At 36.9% G+C, this 22307-nt stretch overlaps 1 protein-coding gene across 1 annotated transcript; it reads right to left on the minus strand.

Moving 5' to 3' along the window:
* Positions 1-788: 788 nt before the first annotated feature.
* On the minus strand, positions 789-20817 carry LOC149845606 (receptor-like serine/threonine-protein kinase ALE2). Its single transcript, XM_089988701.1, has 11 exons — positions 20208-20817; positions 17828-17911; positions 17548-17637; positions 15355-15441; positions 15133-15240; positions 14957-15070; positions 14416-14787; positions 14052-14336; positions 2251-2640; positions 1945-2185; positions 789-1827 (listed from the first exon to the last, which is right to left on the minus strand). Exons 1-11 carry the CDS (start codon positions 20299-20301, stop codon positions 1107-1109), a joined length of 2586 nt encoding a protein of 861 aa, XP_089844827.1. The 5' UTR covers positions 20302-20817; the 3' UTR covers positions 789-1106.
* Between the last annotated feature and the right edge of the window lie 1490 nt (positions 20818-22307).

The following is a 22307-nucleotide window of genomic DNA, read 5'->3' on the forward strand; positions in this document are numbered from 1 at the left end:
TTTTGAAATGCTAATATTAGTGTTCGTTCATCGTATTTCAGCGATTTAAATGTCGTTAGAAAGGTATTTCTATCTAGTTTTTTATTTTTTTTTTGTGTTTCTTTAGAATCCTTAAATTTTTTGGTCAAAAATCAATAATAAAGTCTATCGTAAAGGAAAATCATATATCCACAAGATATCTGCATATGTGAGTTAAATTGATCATTTTAATGCCAACATTTAGGGTTTTGGTCATCAGAAGGATTTTGACAAATTGTAGGGTATTTTAAGAGCAGGCTCACTTCTTTCATTTGGCTGCAGGTCACTGTATCGACTGAAGGTCTCATTATATCATATTGGTAAAGTATAATCAACAAAGTTGTTCATTTGTGATAAATACTGAATTAGCATGGAGCAAAGAATTGTTACATAATGAACAACATATCGAGAAGTTTAATTAGGAAATAGATTATTTAGACATAAACCACCTTCTGGTACGGAGTGCAGTCTAATAAAGAGCCGTAAATTCAAGGAAGACTGTTTTAATCATGGACGCGAACAGTTAAACTTTGTAGAGCTAAAAAATGGATGCAACGTACATTGATCGAATTTTTCATTTATGAAATTATGAGATGCTTATTGACAAGAACTGCAGCATCTCAGCCAAGAACAGAAGCATCACGACCAAGGAATGTCAGAATCAGTAAGCCTTGATGTTCATGCAGATAGTACGCTTCTTAGCATGATATTTTCCTGTTATAAAATTATAAAAAGTTGAATTTGCAATTTCAACATGTGCACATTCATGAATCACGATAAAGTGAAATGATCAAATTGTAGTGCACCCTTTGGCCATTCTATTAGAATACATCTCTGAGCTTCCCAGTTTTCAGAATCTACGAAGAATCAAGCACGTTATCACCAAGTTACAAATTGAGGATCATTATCTCAATTCAAGAAACGTTTGGAACGAATTAGTAATTGCAAAATTAGATGCCATGGCTCCTCTTTACAACATAACAGAGGATAACATCCAGTATACATTTGATAAACCAATTACAGCTAGCACATGGGGCACATGCTTGCAGTAAACTACTGTACAATTGAAAGAATGTGGCAAAGGGGTACTACCTCAAACCCGAAATCTGCCCAAGCACATGCCCATTACGCATTGCTAAAAACCCATGTTCGCTCATACTCCCCCTCAACCTGTAAAAAGATGGTTTGCTGCGGATTACAGGACATGATCTGTTCTGCCACCTTGAAGGTGATCCATGAAAATCCAAGATACGGCCACCAAAGAAGGTTGACGCTGAGTGTGGCCTTTCAATCCCGTCAAGCAGGTCTGAACTGTACTCCATTGTTGTAATGAAGGACGAGGCATACCCATAATTTAAACCCGGTGCCTCTCTTTGCCACCAGCTGTTCTCAGGTGTAAACTCAGACTTGAAATCACATCCAGGACCTGATGAATCTTCTCTCTGACTATGACAATCTTCACAAGTCTCATCAACGTCATTGTAGACAAGTTTAAGTGCTTGAACAACTTCACCCATGAATGGCCTCTGAGACACCTCAGGGTGAACACACATTGAAGCAATTGCAGCAACCCTTGCCATGTTGTCAAAGTTGTATTTTCCACCGAAAGAGGGATCCACCAGCTGTTCAAGCCCCTCTTGGCTCGTCAGCATCGGACGTGCCCATGTCACAAGGTTCTCCTGCCCGGGAGGTTTAGACATGTCTACTGGCTTCCTGCCAGACAGAAGCTCTAGCAACACAACCCCGTAGCTGTACACGTCACTCTTAACAAGGAGATGCCCTGTCATTGCATATTCAGGGGCAACATACCTGCATAGACGAAGTTTTATTTTTCTTTTGGCATTTAAACATTCAAAAGCAACAAAAATAAAGCCTTAAATATGTAAATTGCATTCTCGCAAATGCACAAAAGAGAACTCAGCTTACCCAAAAGTTCCCATCACACGAGTGGAGATATGCTGACTTCCATCTGAGGCTTCCCTAGCCAAGCCGAAATCTGAAACTTTAGGAGTGAAATCATTTTCCAACAACACATTGCTAGCCTTGAAGTCTCGGTGTATGACACGAGGGTTTGAATCTTCATGAAGATACGCCAGCCCTCTTGCAGCACCAAGAGCAATCTTCATCCGTGCATCCCAATCAAGTGGTGTATTTTGCTTGTCAGCACCTGTGGTATCACCAGATTAAGTGAGCACTATGTGCATTCTAATGTTTGTGTGTTGTAGAACATACCATGCAAGTGAGATTCAACACTCCCATTGGGTACGAGTTCATACACCAAGCTGCGGTTATGTTTCTCAATACAAATACCAATCAGTTTGACAAGATTGCGATGGTGCAAGCGGCTGAGCATCTCAACTTCAGATATGAACTCACGATCTCCATTGTGACTATCCTTTGTGAGCACTTTGACTGCAACTTCAGTTTCATCCCCTAAAACTCCATGGTACACACGACCAAAACCACCCTCACCAAGCACCTTTTCATAACTAAACCCATCTGTAGCTCTCTCAAGCTCTGCGAGTGAAAATGTCTTTACTGAGAGCATACAAGGAGCCACACTAGACACAAGGGACATCGACATCGAGCTTCCCATGCTACTCGATAAAAGGGATCGTGCACCTGCAATATATCACACATAACTTGACAACATTGTACTTGAAATCCAGACTTATGGCCATAGCGACTGAACTAGGCATAAGCCAAATCTCACTTCTTGTAATAAATTTAATTGAGAAAAGAAAAAATACCAAATAAATCAAGTTCATATGAAAAATATAGATAAGTCTATAAATAAATGCAACTTTGGTGAGAGACAAGTTATATAAACAATTTATAAGTACATGCTGCCATATGCTGTTATGTAGCACCATTCACCTTTTATGCCCTTAAAATACATGCTTATATGCAAGGTTGTAAGTATCGTATCATTACACGTATTGGTCGAGCCCAAAGTAACACTGTATCGTATCGTAAAATATTATAAATTTTTAATAAAAAATCCAAAAAAAAAAAAAATCAAGAAAAAACAGCAAAAAATTTAAAAATTATAGCACATGAAACAATGATGAATTACACAAAATACAACCATAAAATCACATACGGAGCATTTATGACTCTATGAGCTGCATAAGACATCATCAAACATTATCTCACAAGAACAATGCAAAATATTAAATATCTTGCAATTAACAACATGCCACAAGACTCATACTTTAATATTACATAAACAAAAATATTATGACAATAGTTGCACTTTTTTTACCTTAACCCACTTTTTTGGGTGAAAAGATGGTGGAAATACACTTCTAATGGCCTCTAGACAAATGGAGAAGTCAGCCCTCAAAAGTTATTTAAAACCCAAAATGAAAAAAAAATAACTTTCGGCCTTTTTAAAGTATGCTGGAGGTGTATCGTATGATACACTTTGTATCGTATGATACGGCACAATACAGGAGTGTATCGTACGATACACCCGATACGGGTACGATACAAACTTGTATCACGATACGAGTTTATATTGTATCACAAAACCCAAAAGTAACGATACAGTATGATATGTACAACACTGCTTATATGTCATGATCACATGATTCAAAACCGATTTACAACTAACAAACCATGTAGATTATATATGTAATTGTTGGGTCTGATCTACAAAAAATAAGAAAAAATAGGAAAAGAAAGATGATTTCTACTCGAGGTTGCCAAACTAGGAAGCGGAAGCAGGAAACAATACGGGAAACAGAAGCGAGAAGCGAGGCATTTTAAAATTTATAGGAAGCGGGAAGCGAAGTATCAATTTAAAAGCGAAATATTAAAAAAAATGAAGCAATACGGTAATTGAATAGGAATCGAATAAGAAACAAATAAAAACTAAAATAAAATTGACCATTCTTATATTTCATGTTTTTTCAATAAAAGAGTTAAATTTTTGTTAAAATCTAACAATGATGGTTACTAATTTAAAGAAAGTACATGAAAAGTGAGTGAAAGCGTGAGAGAAAATACATGAAAAAAATGTGAGAAAAGCATAGATCATGTGTGTGGGAAGCATAGAAGAAGCGTGGGGGAGTCGAGATTCCCATGAAGTTTCTGAAGCGAGGAGTATCGCGCTTCCGAAGCGAGGAGTATCGCGCTTCCGAAGCGAGGAGTATCACGCTTCTGAAGCGAGTTTCCGGGAAGCGAACTTCCCACCTACCTAAGAAGCTTCTGGTAATTCTGTTTCTACTCAATATTATTGTACCTTCATTAGTACTAAATATTCATTGGACACACCCACATAGGGATCATTCTTTAGGAAAACAATGTATTGTACCAGCCATACTTGTGTGATACCACATACCAGCACCCGTACCTATGTGACATTATCCCAACCTAAGTCACAGGGACTCGACTAAAAGGTTGACGCACTCGCGTAGACACGCCCGACACGGGTGCGGCTTCAGACACGAGGCGAACACGATCAACAAAGTGTCGGATTCAGTCGATGCATCGAGGCTGAGTCCATCCACATTTTGGACTCGGTCAACTTTGACTGAGTCTATTTTTGTCCATTTATTAAAATTAATTTTGAACTGTTAGAAAATGACCTTGAATGCAATAGGTTCAAAAATGAACCCATAAACGCACACATAAAGTGTGAATACACATACCCACTAAAGGGTAACCAAATGCACATAAAGTGCAAACACATAAACCCACAAAGGGGTGAAGCCAAAAGGCTAAAAATAAATAATCTTTATTGAAGGTGAGAGGTAAAACTCCACAAAGAAATGAGGGGTTGCACCCCTTTATATACAAGAGGAAAAGGGAGAGAGGGGGAGTCATTGGGCCCCCCACTAGGTAGACGTTAGAGAGCCCCAACAGCCCCAATATGAATGTTGGGGCTCCCCAACGTCTACCTAGTGGGAGACCCAATGGCTCCATCTCTCTCCCTTTTCCTCTTGTATATAAAGGGGTGCAACCCCCTCATTTCTTTGTGGAGTTTTACCTCTCACCTTCAATAAAGATTATTTCTCTTTAGCCTTTTGGCTTCACCCCTTTGTGGGTTTATGTGTTTGCACTTTATGTGCATTTGGTTACCCCTTAGTGGGTATGTGTATTCGCACTTTATGTGTGTGTTTATGGGTTCATTTTTGAACCTATTGCATATAAGGTCATTTTCTAACATGGTATCAGAGCTAGGCAGTGATCGAGCTATTTTTTGGTGCATTGAGAAGCGTGTCACTCAAGAAACTTCAAGAAAAATGGTGAAGTATTCGTTGTTTCTCTTCTCTTTCTTGAAGTTATCGGTATGTATTCTTTTTCTTAAAAGCATCATGCATTATGAAGCTACTTTCTTGATCATTTATATGCATGTGTTTCCTCTATCATTATGTTTTTTAAATCAAAATGTATTTTGCACATTTAGTGTTTGTATTATTCATTGAGCTTTTGCCTTTTTCGTTCTTGCACATTAAGTACTTGTGTTATTTGGGTTTTCATTGAACCCTTACTTTTTCGCATATCGCATTTCACTTATTCGCATGTTTTGAAATTTTTTAAATGATAATTTTTAAATCGGTGAACTTATTTTTCTAGATATATGATTGCTCAAAACTTGCTTGAATGGGTCGTTTATCATGTTTATCTTCCAAGCATAATTTGATGTCAATCTTGAAATCGTGAGTATGGCTTTAGGAGTTTTTGTGATTATATTTCAAGTCTTGCATGTGATTTAAAGCTTTGTATTGATGGACATACATGGTTGTGATAAAATCTTTGACTCTTTAAATTTAAATTTTTATAAAATAACTTTGGTACTTTGAAGTTACATGCTTAACGTTGTTTGAAAGCATGAATTACATGTGTGGGAAGTTCTTAAAGAAAGTTGGGTTGAGATTGAAATTTTTAGTATATGAAAGATTGTGATAATTCACGTACTTTTCTACAAAAACCATAATTGCTATTGTATATTATGGGTAGTGATAGGATGTTTATTAGAGATTCCTTACATGTCAGTGCCTATCCACTCAAAGTCTTGAATATGGCTTTTCTGTGTGTTTTCGGGAAAAACCCTTGACATATAATTGGACCGTCCATGAAAATTCTATAAATATAATATGATCAACAAAGTTTACTTAATGAGTCATTTCATATATATTTGGGCAATATTTGCTTTAAAAACTATTCTTGCCTTATTTATTAAAAGGAGTAATCGTGACTTGTTATTTGGCCTGAGATTTCTCTCTTATGTAGTGATGTTTTTCTTAAAAATTTCAAATATGATTATCTTCAATTATGTGTCTCATTGTAAGCTTTATACATGTCCATTATTTGTGCTTGTTACATTCTCTTTTTGCATAATTGTTTTGTGACTAACTTATGAGTTGGTTCTAACTTTGAAAAACATGTGTTTTATTACTAATGAGTCTTATTGGTCTTTGCTTAATGCACTTGACTCTCATTTGTAATATAATCACTTTTTGTGAGGTTCTCTCATTTAATAGTCGTGTTTGTGTGTCATAGTGCACTCTTGTTACTCTTTGTGTAATTAATGTATGAATGCTTTTAGCTATGTCACAGGGATTCGGCTAGTAGGGTGCCGCACCCGCGTCGACGGGGGTGCAGGTGCGGGTGCGGTCAACCCGACCCTGGGTGAGTTGACCGCACCTAGGGTCATTTCGGTCCATTTTTTGGATTCTTTTTTTTAAATGACCTATGAAATGGGCTGCGGAATTTTAAAAATAAAATCTAGTAGACTAGTGCCGAAACCGCAGATTTGACTCAAAATAACTAAACAAGTGATCTATGTTTTCCGTTGCTTAGGTTACAACCCAGAAATCTCTCAGCAAAGACGGAAAAAACACTAATCCAGAGCCAGAAATGCCAGATCTAATCATTATTACGCATAATCGGCAAAAATTCTTCGTAAATGTAGCCCTAAATCAATAGAGAACAGAGGACTCTAATACACGATCTACACATACCGTGGAGGCAATCGCAGTTCTCGGCCTCATTACGCACAACATCAAGCACGGAGTCGATGAGCTCAGCGCCCTCCGTGTAGTGCCCCTTGGCCCAGTTATTTCCGGCACCAGACTGCCCGAAGACGAAGTTGTCCGGCCGAAAGTTTTGGCAGTAGGGGCCAGTGCGGACGGCGTCCATGGTGCCCGGCTCAAGGTCCATGAGCACGGCGCGCGGCACGAACCTCCCGTAGGACGCCTCGTTGTAGTAGACATTGACACGCTCGAGCTGTAGATCCGACGTCCCGATGTAGCGCCCTGTCGGATCGATGTCGTGCTCGTCGCAGACGACCTCCCAAAACTTAGATCTGATCTGGTTCCCACATTGCCCTCCCTGAATGTGAAGGATTTCCCGCATTTTTCCTCTGGTTTTCCCCCTTTCTTCGAAGATCCAAGGACGAAGAAGACGCAGAGAACGAGAGCGAGAGAGGAGAGCGGCTCTCGCGCGGGTTACGGTGAAAATGGAGAGACGGGGAAGGCCGAAGGGGGATGAGGGTTTTATACATGGTGTTGGGAGGAGATCGGACGTTGGATATTTGTTCCCTCTCTTCTTTTCGATTTGATCGGATGGTGGATTTTGGTTTGCTCCGAAGGTTCACGTTGGAGTTTCTTTCTTGGGATAATATCTAACGAAATTCCTTGGTCACGGACCAAAATGGCGTTCGGTTATTTAACCTGACCAGAATTAGTCGGTGTGGTTTCTGGCGGGGGCTGGTAGCGTGAGAGCGGTGTTCATGTAGTTTGCATGAGTTGCCTAGACCGCTGTGGGATTTGACGTCATACATCCATTGGATCGATGAGATCTGACGGTCCGCATTTTTTGGTCATGGGGCGAAGATGCTTCATGAATCCATGTGATAAAAAATGCTGCTTTCGGTTTCGATTACTTCGGGTCTCGGATCCATGGATCTGACTTGACATGGGACACATGGTAATATTTGAAGCAATCAAATGTTGAATTTCACCCTTAATGAGGATATGGTATGCATATTTTAGTTGAGAACTTGAGATGCACATACCTATAATTCTAAGAGCGGGACCCGTGCCGGGGGGAACCCCCAACCCCCCTTTTATATATATTTTATATTTTTGCCCCTGCCGCACTCCCGCACCCAAGTTTTTTGAAAGTGTCGCATCCCCCGCATCCGCACCCATGTGACATAGGCTTTTAGTAATTCTTGAGTGTGGATTTCTCCCATTTGAATTAAGTTTTTTATCTTTCCGCTTTGTTTTGCATACTCATTTGTGATTGTTGTAGTTCTTGTTGGTGAATACTATTTGTGAGACCTCCACGGTTCTTGTGAGAAGAATAGTTTGGATTTTCTCCTAATATTGCAAGTTTGTAAACCTCTCTTTTGTGTGTAAATTTTTTCACACGAGATTTTCAAACTTCTTAATTTTATCATCTCTATTAAAAGATGTCTACATTGGTCGTGATTTGTTCAAGAATTTCTTTTTTGCATTGAATTGCACTTGTGTTGCACAGCTAAAACTTGATTTGATTCTTGGATTATCCCAAAATGATTCTTTCACATGGCATTGCGTATTTGAAAGAGTATCATTTTAAGAGTATTTTTTGCCTTTTATGGCACTTATGTTGTCCATCACAAGTTGTTATATGATGCATCAATCCTTTTTGGCCTTATTTTTGTTATAGAGATGTTTGTTAAGGTGAGTTATGGGCACCTCGGTTTAGGTCAATTTTGGTTGTCACATGTGGTTTGACTTAAACTGACTATTTTATGTTCTCTGATTATGAGTGTGGTGTATCACTCGATTTATCTTTGGCCATTGATTTTACTATGGATGCTCTTTATTATGAGTATATTATGAGTACCTGTGATGGATATATATTGTTTTTAAAACCATAGTGTTTCAAAATTTGTTTAAAATTATCAATTTCATTTGCATTAGTGTTTGTCTTTACAATTCTTCTTACCTCAATTGACTTTCTCCTTCTCCTATCTAAGTGTCACCTTATGTAGACGAGAAATGGTGTTCACACCTTCGTGTGTGTTTTTAGCCCATTGTTGGCTTTGTTCTCTTGATCTAGTAGCTGATACACTTGTCTTGAGTGTCATTATATGTAGACAAGGCTTGTTTCACACCATTGTGTGTGATGTTGGCGCATAGTTTATGTTCTTTTTCTAGTCGTTGATACAATCATTTCAAGTGTCATTTTATATAGACAAGAGATGTTTTGTCACACCTTTGTGTGTGTTTTAGCCCATGGTTGGCTTCGTACTCTTGTTCTAGTCGCTGAACATACTTGATTTTGAGTGTTATTATATGTATACAAGAGATGTTTGTTCACACTTTTGTGTGTGACTTTAGCCCATAGTTGGTTGTTGTACTCTTGCTCTAGTCATTGATACACTCACTTCAAGTATCATTATATGTAGACAAGAGGTGTTTATACACACCTTCGTGTGTGTCTTTGGCCCGTTAATAGTATTATATTTATGTTCTTGTTCTAGTCGCTTATACACTTGATTTGCTGGTTTTGGAGGTCTAATGAGGTGATTGTTTGTAATGGATGAACTATTGTTGAGATTTGCAAAATTTCATATTTATGAGAATGTGTAATTTGGTTTTCATTTGCATATGAGATTTTATAACTCATGTTCATGTTTTATAGCACAATTTGTACGTGCACATGTTCTTTTGTATGTCAACTTTGATCGAGTCTATTTTTTTCCATTTATGATTGTTATATATATATATATATATATATGTATATATATATTGTCAACTTTGACCGGTCAACTTATTTCTTTAAAATTTACAATCTTATTATTGTTATATATATATATATAAGTGTCCCCATGTCCAAAATTTTTGAAATGGCTCTGCACCCGTACCCGCAACCATGTGACATAGATCCCAACCTGAACATTATAGGATTAAATGTGTTCTCTTACCTCGTTACATCTCTTCTATTTCCTAGTCTAAAATTTACTTTTCTAGCAAAGTTAGAATCTATTTAAAAAATAACAATTATTCTTCTACAAAGACCCCTCATTACGGCAATATGTATTTTATTACTACAAAGCAAAACATTAGCATATAATTATTTTCCTGAAAAAGTGAGCATATCCCTTGACTAAGTAACTCAACAATAAAAGGTGGCATGAGTTTATTGAAGTCATTGTGTTAGCAGACATTGGATTCAAAATATTTTATCCATGCAGACTTGAAGTTTAAAGGACATTATAATTTGGTTTTATGTTTACTCCATTGTTAGAAACTGAGGGACTAGTCATTCAACTTGTTCAGCCTCCACTCGGCTCAGGTAAATCAGCCTAGACTCTCAGGTCCTACTACCTTTAGTTTTCATGTAAAAAATAGCAAAATAATTATCATATAAATAGGAGAAGTGTTTTTCTCAAAAATAAAAAGGAAAATTTATATAATGGCAGACATTTCAGTAACATTAAAGAATAACAGTTAAAATTGTTAATTATTAAATTAGCATCTCAGTATCCAAAAATATGATTTAGAATATAAAATTCATAATATTAGTGACTGCTTAAATTAGGGGATCAGCAATAACTATTTTCACAACCTACGAATTCCAAAATCATTAGTTTTGAACATTTAATATTAATCAGACAGTAAATATTTAGGCTGACAGGGTCAACTTCTAGGTTTTCAACCATGGTTCCTTCCATAAACCAAGAAGACAGGCAAGTATGCCACAGGGACTCTTCAACTAGGTGCCGCACCCGCGTCGCACCCGCACCCGATGCGGTCAACCTGACTCTGTGTAAAACCTGTAATTTTTAAGGATTATTAATAAATAAAGAACTCATTTTTATCTCCAAATTAGAAATATGTTTCTAGCTTTTGAATTTTATTTATTTATTTATTACATATTCATTTGTTCATTCAAGTCAATCAAGGTATAATTTGCATTTATAGAACTATTTTGGGCTATAAATCACTATTTATATATATATATATATATTATTTAAATATATTTTTGATGAAGTTTATAAATTATTGGAGTGTATTTGTGTGTTATTTGGCTCTGGGTAATGATTTATAGGATAATTTGCTATTTTTGATTAATCTTGTTATAATTGGCATTTTTTTAGTTTTTGGCATTTGCGATCGCACACGAAGGGTTCGTTGTATTACTTGGGTAGCGGTCTTTGCAGACTTCAAAACTCCTCAGTCTTTTGAGTTTCGATTCATTGTTCTTTACATTATTAAGGTAAGATACCTTAACTGAACTTATAGAGAGCATGTTTAGGTACTAATTGTGTAAGCATGATGTTGCATTGAATATCTAAATGAATTGCAAATACAAGTTATGCTCACACACTTCACTTAGTTGTGGATATCTAGGACTCTTGTGATTGTAGTTCAGAGATCATGTTTGTCATGATTGTAGTTAGCGGAATATGGAGTGTGTTTGTTGCAAGTACACCTGTGTAGGTTTGAATGCTTGTGCACTTATGAATGTATAATATGTACACAATGTGTGTCATTATACTTTGGTTTGCGCATACTATGTTGCTTTGTGTGTTTGTATGAATTTGATACATGGTGCACATATAACTATTATGGACATGTATAAGTCATGTTCGATGCATATTGTGAATGTTATATATATTGTCATGACATATGATGGACTCATTTATTCTTGTATAGAAGAAAGCATGTGAATGTTATAAATTGTTTTGAACTTGTATGTCTTGTTTGCTTGAGAAATATATGTATATGATGTACAGTAAGATGGTCAATGAGATTTTCACCAACCCTTACACAATTATATCTAAGGTGATATATCGATTCATGTGGTGAAAAATGCATATGACTTTTATCGTGTGTGCAAATCTCGAACTACGTAGGAGTTATGTATGTTGAGGTTTAGTTGCTTCATGTTATGAAATGTGCATGTTCACGATGCGTGTATAAAACTCATGTTTTGTTTACGCATGTTTCGAGGTTTAATTTACGAAGTGCAATGTTCTTTGTGGCGATGATATGATGTGTAGGATAATATGCTTATGTACGATATGATTTAAATGCCACGTGAAATTAAATTATGAATGCATGCGATAAATGTTTAATTTCAATAGTGAACTTTGGTTCATGAAGCCTTATTGGTTAAATGTGTGATTTTATAATTTTAATGTTATATGAAGTGATGTATGGTGTGATGCTTTGATTGTATACATGCTTATGCATGTGTTGATGGCTATCGACCCTGAGAGTGATCAATTGTATTGATGCATGTATCACAATAGTTTTCACTGAATATGGTACTCGTTGAGGAACTGTTCCCAAAGGATTCTCTGTGAGGGTGTGCATGACAAGATCAGGTAATCCGGCTAGAGCGGTAAGTCTTTGTGAGGAAGTGCATTGTGCAAGAGCGGGTAGCCCGCGTAGACGGTATATTTTTGTGAAGAAGTGCATTGTCCAAGACCAGGCAGACCATCCGTCTAGGGCGGTAACTCCCTGTGAGGGTGTACATTTCCCAGACCAGGTGATCCGGCGTGGATTTTGTAAATCTTTGTTATGAATAAATAAAATGTTATGATGAATTGTGATGATCTTTTGAGTTGATTGAGATAGCCAGTTATGAATCTATAGATTTAGCTTTTTTATTATAGCATGATTATATATTGAACTCAGATATGATAATCAGATCCTTATTGATTTTAGATATTGATATGAGGTTATGATTGTGACGCTTATGTTAGCATATAGGTGAATGACACACCACGCCTACAAATAACTAGTTTTGATTTCTAGATGAATGATACATCACGCCTACATAATTTCATTGCAAATGATTGCATTATGATTGTCTGAGCAAATATATCACACCTATGTATCATGATTTATGTATATCATAAATATCTAACTAAATTACTTATAAGGTATATGTGTGTGTTTCACGTTAGAATGGTCAAATATGATTTGACTTATTGTTTATAAGAATTATGAATGCATATGAAAATGATGCAATGATCTGAATGTTATATATATATATATATATATATATATGTGTGATGACTTGAATGCATATAAATTATGCTTTATTACATGAGTTAAGGTTGAATAGAATATTAAGTGATGAAATGTTTTTAAATGCTTTATGTTCGATAATTAAGGTTGTTCCCTTGTCTATCACTTGACGATGGATGAATAATATATATTTACCTTTAAATGCTTGATATGTTTTCTTTAAGTTTGAGTTTGGGTTGCTTTACCAAACTTAAGCGGGTTTGACCCCGTTTTATGGGGGACAGATAATGCAGGTAAAGTATGATGAGTAGTTTGAGCGAAGGGTTGGTCGAGCTACATCCTCGAGGGTCCACTCTTACCTTGCGATCTTGGTATTTATGATCTTTTCGTTTTAAGTACTTGATCACGTATAGACTGAAGTATTTTTTCATACTCTGATTTGAAATGAAATTAAAACTCTTCATATTTCAGTCTTATATTGTACGTGGTTTGAAATATGTATATCCCGTACATTTTGATTTGATTATTATCTTTAATGTAATCGCGCCCAAAGTCTTAACCGTTTTTACAAATCGTTTCCCTAATTTACTTATACTTATAAAAAAAATTGGTTTCGAAATTTCAATATTTGAACTATAATAATGTTAAAATTTTTGGGGCGTTACACCCTGGGTGCAGTCAACGCACTCAGGGTCATTTATGTCCAACTTTTGGACTTTATATATATATATATATAGTTTTTATGTTTTTGCGGCACCCCTGCACCCAAGTTTTTTGAAAGTGCCGCACCCCCACACCCGCACCCATGTCACATAGATTTGGGATCAAGCCGTTCTGTATCCATGAACTTTGTAAAAGATTGTGGACATGTAGGTCATATCTGAAGCTTGAAGTATACTTCATAAACTAAAACAACTAGTAAAAGGTTACAAGTCTGATCAGCACCATCAATATTGGTCAAGCTGGGTCTTTCCGCTATTAAAGGACATAATTCATTATAGAAAATAAATCACAATTACAGAAAAAGATTGTCAAATAACATCATACCAGATCTTTTCATGATTGAGGAAGCAAAAGCAGCACCAGCAGCAGGGGATGCAGACCGGTATTTCTTGCACCTCAAGAGAAGAATCCAAATGGCTCCAAAGCAAATCAAGAAAGCAACAACAGAAGATAACACAATAACAGCAATCGTCCGACCATTCATCTTCACATTTCTATTGACAACCTTGGCCATAAAAGGTTGTTCACTAGTACCTATGGACCCACTTCCGCTAGGACCAATTCCCATGGACCCGTCACCTGGGTTCAAAGGTGGTGAGGGAGGAAGCCCTGTCAACAACATTAATTAGCAAATCCTACAAAAATAAGCCACATGATTGTTAAAATATAGTTGCCATGCATATTTTACCTGTATAATGAACGTATACAACTTGATAATCACCAAAAAGAGCAGCATTTATTGCTACCTTCTTTTGCCAGAATCTCTCATAAATCAATAAAGCAGTTGCATTATCAAACCTTTCCCCAAGAGGAACCAAATCAATATTAATAACCGTCTTTTCCTGATCTTGATTATCCGCATCAGCACCCATAATCCTCACTTGACTTTGTTTCAGATATGTGGCTGCTGCCACCTCGATTTCCAGCTCAGCAATGAGAGGGAACACTGCATAAGGAGCTACTCTGAGTTTGAGCTCAACGCGGATTGGCAAAACACAGCCACAAGGTGAACCTATGGGAGTCGATGTGAAAGGATCAGAACAACTAAGTTGTTCACAACCTGCAACAATCCCCAAAATAAGCCCATCAACTCTGCTTCTAAAGCCTTGAACCAAAAGGAATGTGCCCATCGGCCATATAGTCATGAGAAAACAATGATCAAAGAATACATGTAGAGATAAATGCTTGAATATAGTTCATGAAAGGAATCAGATTGATATGAATCAAACCTTCACCATTTTTTGGAGAAGATGCTGCAGGTGAACTAGCAACTGTTGAATTCTTTTCTGGTTTCAATCGGGCGCTACTAGGACTAACAGCAGGCCCTGAAAGAGAGGTGATACCTGGTTGAGAGAGAGAGAAAGCAGGTGAAAGAACTTGTAAGCCATGCCACTAAAGTTCATACCTGAATGACTGGGAGGCAAAGATTGAGCAGGCGACAACCGAGGAGAATGCCTGTAAATCCATGCCTTGGGTGGTCGAGACGGACCATGAACAGGCCTTCGCAGTCGAGCTGTGTTGGAAAACAGATTACCCATCAGATCATTCGACAAGAAGATAGCCTAAATACTTTTAACATTTTTATACTTGGATTGATTGAACTGAGAAGGTAATCCTGAGTTTACACCTTCAGGTGGGGATGTGGCTCCTGGCAGATGCCTAGAAGCAATTCTTGATGATGGAGATAGTGCATGACCAGAATTAAATCCTCTTCCTGTAATAAATAAGCAGGACTGTCAGCATCCAAAAGCCCTCACAGAAGAAGAAATTGAGGAATCAAGGGGCAAAGAGGGATGATGATGCACTTCATCCAGATCCAAACTTCAGTTACCACTATAAAAAGGAAATGAACTACTTGCCAGTTACTTGAACGCACTGTTAGGAACAGGATTTCGGGGAGATTATGGATACAAGAAAAATAAGATAATCCATAAATATCTCCTCTTTTCTGGAATCATGGTCTCTTTTCATTCCCCAAACCAGCACAACCACCCCCCCCCCCCACACACACACACACCAAAAAAAAAACTCCAAAAGGATAAGAAAGAAGGAAACAAATTCCTCCCCATAGCTCTCCTCAGTTTAATCCTTTCCTGATGCCCTCGTTTTAAGCAATCAAAACAGAGAGATTGGACAGTCCTCCCTCCTCAATGTCTACAGCAGTGTATGACGGGATGGATCTCTGTTTGCTTTCTCAAGCAGTTTATTAACTACAAGAAAACCATGTAACTAATTCACAAGTTCTATGCCAACTGAGTTCTAGTCAAAGAGGACACTTCAAAGGAGACACCCAGGGTTCCAAGCAACCTCATTACATTGATGTCTCTGAAAATAACCATAAAGATGATAATTACAGTTAATCTTCAAAAGGGGAAGTGCTTAAATAACGCAACTAAATAAAGGAGGTTGCATAATATATTCAAATTTCAATGAACAACAGCATCAGCCTCACATTCCATCTAACAGTCAGTACCTAGGAAGGCATACTAGGTCTTCTGGCCAATATTTTGGGCAAAATAAATTGTCTCTTCAGCCTCACAAATAGTTGCATTTGCATCAATTGAAAGCAGGTTCATTCTTCAGAACATTTCAACTAGTGCAATAGGGGAACCCCTTAGAAAACGTAAACAGGTAGGAAGGATTATCTAAGTGTTTGGTGTTTTCTGACAGTTCAGTTCTATCACTGTGATTCAATTTTAAATCAAAATGGATCTACTCAATGTGGATATTGATCTCATTTGAATTACTGGGATCCTTACTGAATCTGGGTTTGAAAACCCTTATGCAAATCAAAATTGTTATCTAATTGGATCTGGTATTGGTCTACTACCAAACAAAGCTAAATGGATCTGGATAGGGCAAATTTTTTACTCCAACCTTATGGTTTGCACCCTAATCCACACTAACTTTTCAGATTGTGGAATGTGCAGTTCCTGGAGGACCCTCTCATGCATCTACACCCTACAAAGACATACTGATTTGTGAAAAGCTTTGTAACAGAAAGCACGGTGACAAACTTGCTTATGACTCCACCTCAGGACTATTCAACTTCAATGCTATCTTCTAACATCAAAGAGCATGGTTTTGCAAATACTTTAAAAGTGATTAGAAAGCAAAGTGGGACACCTACCAATAGAACACCTATTGGGATCTATGCAGAGCACAAAAGAAGTCTTTCCAGGAAGTTGAATGCATGGATGGTGCATTATCTACCACTTGCAGACACGCCTTTCAGAGGCAAACCAATGATCTGCACTAGTTGCCTACTTTTTCTTACATCTGAGTTTACACTCTGAAAATGGTGAAATTTTGAATGAAATTTGAAAAGAAATCATAGAGAAAATTTAAAAATATACAATAACAAATTTTTAGTTTGTCTTTTAAGTTGGATAGCTCCAATACATCTAACCAGCTGAGATACAGGTGAACAGCTAAAAGTCTGATCTATATATCAGGCTTTACTTGCCAAGTATGGGTGCAACAAAGGTTTGCAGCCAAAGCCTTGCCTACCAAATCTGGAATAATCAAAGTAATTGATCACTTGCCGAAAAGTGCTTAACATATAGGATCCATACACAAGCTACCCACTTTACCACAAAGGATTCATCATCATGACTCTGGCTTAATTTTTGCATATTCTCTAACTAATACTGGGCATAGTGATAATTTTTTAACCTCTGGAACTGCAGTTACCTTTCCCCAAAAGAATTTATCTTGCTTGGATAAACAAATGAAAGCAATGATACATAAGCATGCATGTACACGCTCACACACACATTCACTCATTTACATTGAGTAGGATATTCTAAAGTGTCTTGACCTGAATGCCAGAATGGAGGGAAGGAATGCCTCCTGGATTTGTGTTTCATCAGCATGAATGCAAAATGCAATGGCTGAGAATAAGTGGTTCCTGTGAACAGAGTGAAACAGGCTGTAAAAAACCTAAAACCAATTGGACAACCAAGGTAGTCATTTGAAAACCATAAAAAGAGATAATTAGATTATTACTTTGTGAAGTAGATTAAGAATTCAATTTTATTTAACCAAAAGCTAGGTGTTGTGTCCTGTTTCCATGAATAACTAACATGAAAATTACTTACCATGCTCCACATGTATATCACTAATGGATGTTTGTGTCCCTGGAAAAGTAGCAGGAGATAAGTGTACAGGCGGCAGACCATGTCCTGAAGGGAAGTCAATAAAAGTGTTCATGATCGTCAAGAATCTAAATGATATAAATTTATATGAAGCTCTACCAAGAAAGTTGATTTTGCTTAAATCACAAACCAATAGGAAATTAATACAAACACCTGTTCAGCCTGCAGTAAGATATCTCTAGGTTTGAACAATGGAAAAGTATATATAATCAGTAACCAATATGTGAGACCACAACAGTCTTTTCATGAAAAGAATAAAAAAACTACATTAGCATCATAATCATTGATTTTCCTTGGCCCACAATCAACAGACCAGAATACACTGCTATGTTAGTGTTTTATGGTTTGAATGATCCTACCACAGCATCCCACAAAATTAATGACTAAATTGGATTTATCTGCAGATAAATGATACAAGCACTCAAGCAAGTTGAGGCAGTACTGATCATGTGCCCACTGATCCAGGGCTATTAGAAAGCCAGAAAATGTTTTAAGGATGTACCTTTACATTAGTTTGTCAATATGATGTGAATAAATCCGTTCTAATCAATCTCACATGCTGGGCAAACCACATGCATGCTTCATTCATAGCACTATGAATGAATAAATGTGTTCTAATCAATCTCACATACTGGGCAAACCACATGCATGCTTCATTCATAGTATTATGAATTGCACATCCACACACCAGAGGGGACAAATATGCCATGGACATAAATATTTAGGCATCAAAGGGGAATTTAAATGTAAAGAGCGTGTGCTTGTGTATTTATGTAGTATAACAAAAGTACATACTAGATATATACCAGGATGTAAAGGTCCAAATTCCTAGTATACATGTATAATCTACTAAGTGAACACTGGATGGAATAAAAACCAACATAAATGAAGCTAAGGAAACAGTTCTTTTAACTTGTTCTTCAGAAATCTAGGTCAATTTTAAGAAAAAAGGACACTTATCCAACAAGAATATTTAAGAATTGCAAGACATGACATAAGCCAGAAGCTCTTCACTGTGTGAAAAAGGAAATCTAGATGGGCATATTCAGACTCGTTGTAAGAGACATCCACCCCAGCCTTCTTCATCAACTTGTAATGTTTCCTAACCATAGAAGCAGGAATTAATTTATCTCTGCACCCAGAAACCAAATTAACATCAATCAGCCCATAGTGTGCACCGAAGTCTAGTGGCTCTGCCGTTCCATAAGCTTTCAAGTTTTCAGATGCATTTCCAAAATCATACATGATAAACTTTTTTTAATGCATTATCTGTGCTAGGTGGACTGCAACATAATATGAAACTCTCTTTTGTTTTGGTAATCTCACTGAGAATATCGCCAAATATTGGAGAAACGCGTGACAATAGTTACTAAAAGCTGAAATAGAATTATTTTCTTCTCATCTCCATCCTTTCTCTTCCTGAGGCTCAGGGCTTGATAACTTGCTGCTATGAAATTGGGACACTGCTCTTTTGACAACTACAAAAAATGAATTTTGTTTTCCTTTATTCTAAGAATAGATTTTGACTAGTAGTAACATTAATGATTTCTATAATCAATTCCAAACCCAACTTTATCACTTCATAGAACTAAGTTGAACAGCTCCTTATTCTTATCTCCCACAAAACATGTACCTTCCCTCTAAAGGAAACCATCAGTACTGTTACTTGCAGTCTAAGAATCTGATGCCCCCAGGAAAAAAATACATGAAATGGTTGCAACTGCTAAGATAAGCGATTGACCAAAATTATGAGAAACACCTCAATAATCCTAGAATTCATATAAACAACTTGCCCCTATGTCCTGTTCAGCATATCATCATTTATCATTGGAACTGATGCAGTTTGCCACGAATTGTAATCATGAAATACAGTTGTGTGATCCCATAATCGATAGCAACATATCTCACTTGACATCCCTAATTTCAATATTTGAATAATGTGGGCAGTGGCCATAATCACAAAATACACTGTCATAATCCCAGAATCCATAGACATAAAAGTCCCTTAATGATCCTAATTCCAACTGCTTAACAATGCAGGCAGTGCCAAAAGTGTGGCTTCAAAACTCTAATTATGTGTGTTGATGAACAAAAACTCTAGCACTTCCACACATATATGCTTGGTTTCTAAGATGGACATTGCATTAACGACTCTTAAACACAAAAACAAAGAAAACGGTGAGAGCTACATGCATTCTACACTAAAAAGAACAAGAAATGAACTTGCCTTTCAAAAAAAAAAGAACAAGAAATGAACAAGAGAAACACAAAAAAAGGGGGGAAAAAGAAAAAGAAACTGAATAGCAGGCTAAGCAAAACTCACCATGCACCAACAACATATTCTCCACCAGCCACCCAAGACTCAGAATCACAAACGCAATCGCCGCGAACGGACAATCTAACCGCAAAGTCCTCATCTCCTTCTTCGCGCGCCGGCGTCAACAAGCCATCACAAGCACCACCTGAACCAGCAAAAAAAACCCATCCCCACCGACAACCCCTAGCAAGAAAGAAATCCCTAACCGCCATTCTCCAAATCCCCCCATCCCCACCTCCCTGAAACAACAATGCCACAAAGCACAACCAACCAAACCCCAACTGCCCTCTCTACCCGACCACCCAGAAACCCAGGAAAGCCAAGAAAGGGAACAGACGGCACCACATTTCAGCTAGAAGCTAGCAATCTGGGTATGGTTAGAATGTCAAACTCAAAGAGGAAAGAAATGCTTTACTTTAGGCACAATTAGTAGAAAGGAAGGACAGCCACCAACCAAGGAAGAAAATATGGGTTTGAAGAAGGGTGAAAAGAGGAAGGAATGTGGAAAAGGGCAGATCCAGTTGTGGGAGGTGAGAAAAAGGTGGTGTTGGTGTTATGGGGTGTGTAGGACCAGTGGCATCTGCATCTGCATCTGCATCTGCAGTGGTATTAGTACAAGAGCCAGCACAGTGAGATAGTGGTTTTGTAAAAAAAGGTAGGGGAAGGGAATGATGGGGAGGTGCCAACTACCAACCAGGTGAAATGGGGAGGATGGAAAAGGGTAGCAGTAAACAAAGAGGGGGTGAAAAAAGACAGCTTTCCCTGTTTGCCTCTTGCGTTGGATTCTGATTAATTGAGGCCGTGCCCATGTACCTTTGGGTGAGGTAATTATCGGTACCGTCTGATTTCTAGGTGATCAGCAGTCTAGCGTTGGATAGTGGCTATGGTCAACGTAGGACCCACCCATGTTTAAAAAAAAATTATGCAGCTCCTGTGTTGGACCAAGTTGCATGAATGTGATGCGTGCGCAGTTTCTCACTCTCTATCTATATATACGTAGGAACGAGTTCGTAATCAATGAAATATGCTAAATGGGTTTTTTAGATTTTTTACATTTTATTTTAAAATTCTGACCTTACATACGTGATCTATGTATTTTAAATTTTGATACTCTAAATATCATTTTTCATCAAAAACATATGATACAAGTGTAGATCTTTCATAAACCAATCATGCCCAACACATTTATCGGGTCAGAACAGCAAAAAAAAAAAAATTAGAAAGAGCATGAAAACTCATTTAGCATGTTTCATTTATCATAGATGCATTTCTCTCTCTTTCTCTATATACATATAGAGAAATAATAGGTAGTTGTTTGATGCTTTTCGTGCCTACCACGTGCTTATTGAGCTTTGGAAAGATTGTTTTTGTTTTTTCTAAAATCTGATCATACTTGATTTTATAATAATCAACTTTTGGATCGTTTAATTTCAATACTAAATTAGTTTTTTATAAGATTTAAAAATCAAAGGTCTATAACTTTTAAAAATATTTAATGCTTAAAAAATCATCTTTTTCTCAAAAAAAACATGATCCAAATGTGATTTCCTAGCAAATCAATCATGCAAAACACATCTTTGGGTCAAATTTTTGAAAAATAACCTAAAAACGCTATTAGCAGGTAGTAGGCATAAAAAGCGTCAGGCACCTACCCATAATATATATAGAGAGAGAAAAACTGAAATATGTTTACCAACCAATTATGTTTGTTGGTATGAATAAAGATTTTCATAAGATTTTTTGTAAATCTAATCCTATAGATGCATTCATGGTCCATTTGTTAGGAATTAATTGTTGGATCATCCTAATCTAATCAAGAAATGTGATCTTTTATACTTGAATATTTATGTAAATTCTAAACCATTGATTTTCAACTCTTAAAAGATCAGAGAGACTATTTCTATAAAACTAGGTGTCTAAATCACATTCTTATCTTAAAATTTTCATAAAAAAGTAAAAAAAAAAGCTTATAAAAATATAAATTCATACCAATAAACATATTTCAGTTACCCTATACATAGATTAACATTTGTTGTTTTCATCATTACCTACAAATGAGTTTTCTTTTTCTTTTCTTTTTTTTTCATGAAATTAACCTTACATATA

This window comes from Nuphar pumila, chromosome 2 (assembly GCF_984573655.1).
Source record: "Nuphar pumila chromosome 2, dmNupPumi1.hap1.1, whole genome shotgun sequence".
In the NCBI taxonomy this organism is placed as follows: Eukaryota; Viridiplantae; Streptophyta; class Magnoliopsida; order Nymphaeales; family Nymphaeaceae; genus Nuphar; species Nuphar pumila.

What these genes read in the sequence shown, in the direction of transcription:
- LOC149845606 (XM_089988701.1), bottom strand. Translation starts at nt 20,301, where the DNA reads ATGAGGACTTTGCGGTTAGATTGTCCGTTCGCGGCGATTGCGTTTGTG. An exon ending in GAATATGTTGTTGGTGCATG is followed by an intron (nt 17,912 to 20,207) that starts GTGAGTTTTGCT and finishes ACTTCCCTTCAG; the next exon opens with GACATGGTCTGCCGCCTGTA. An exon ending in CGTGTGATGGGAACTTTTGG is followed by an intron (nt 1,828 to 1,944) that starts GTAAGCTGAGTT and finishes TCGTCTATGCAG; the next exon opens with GTATGTTGCCCCTGAATATG.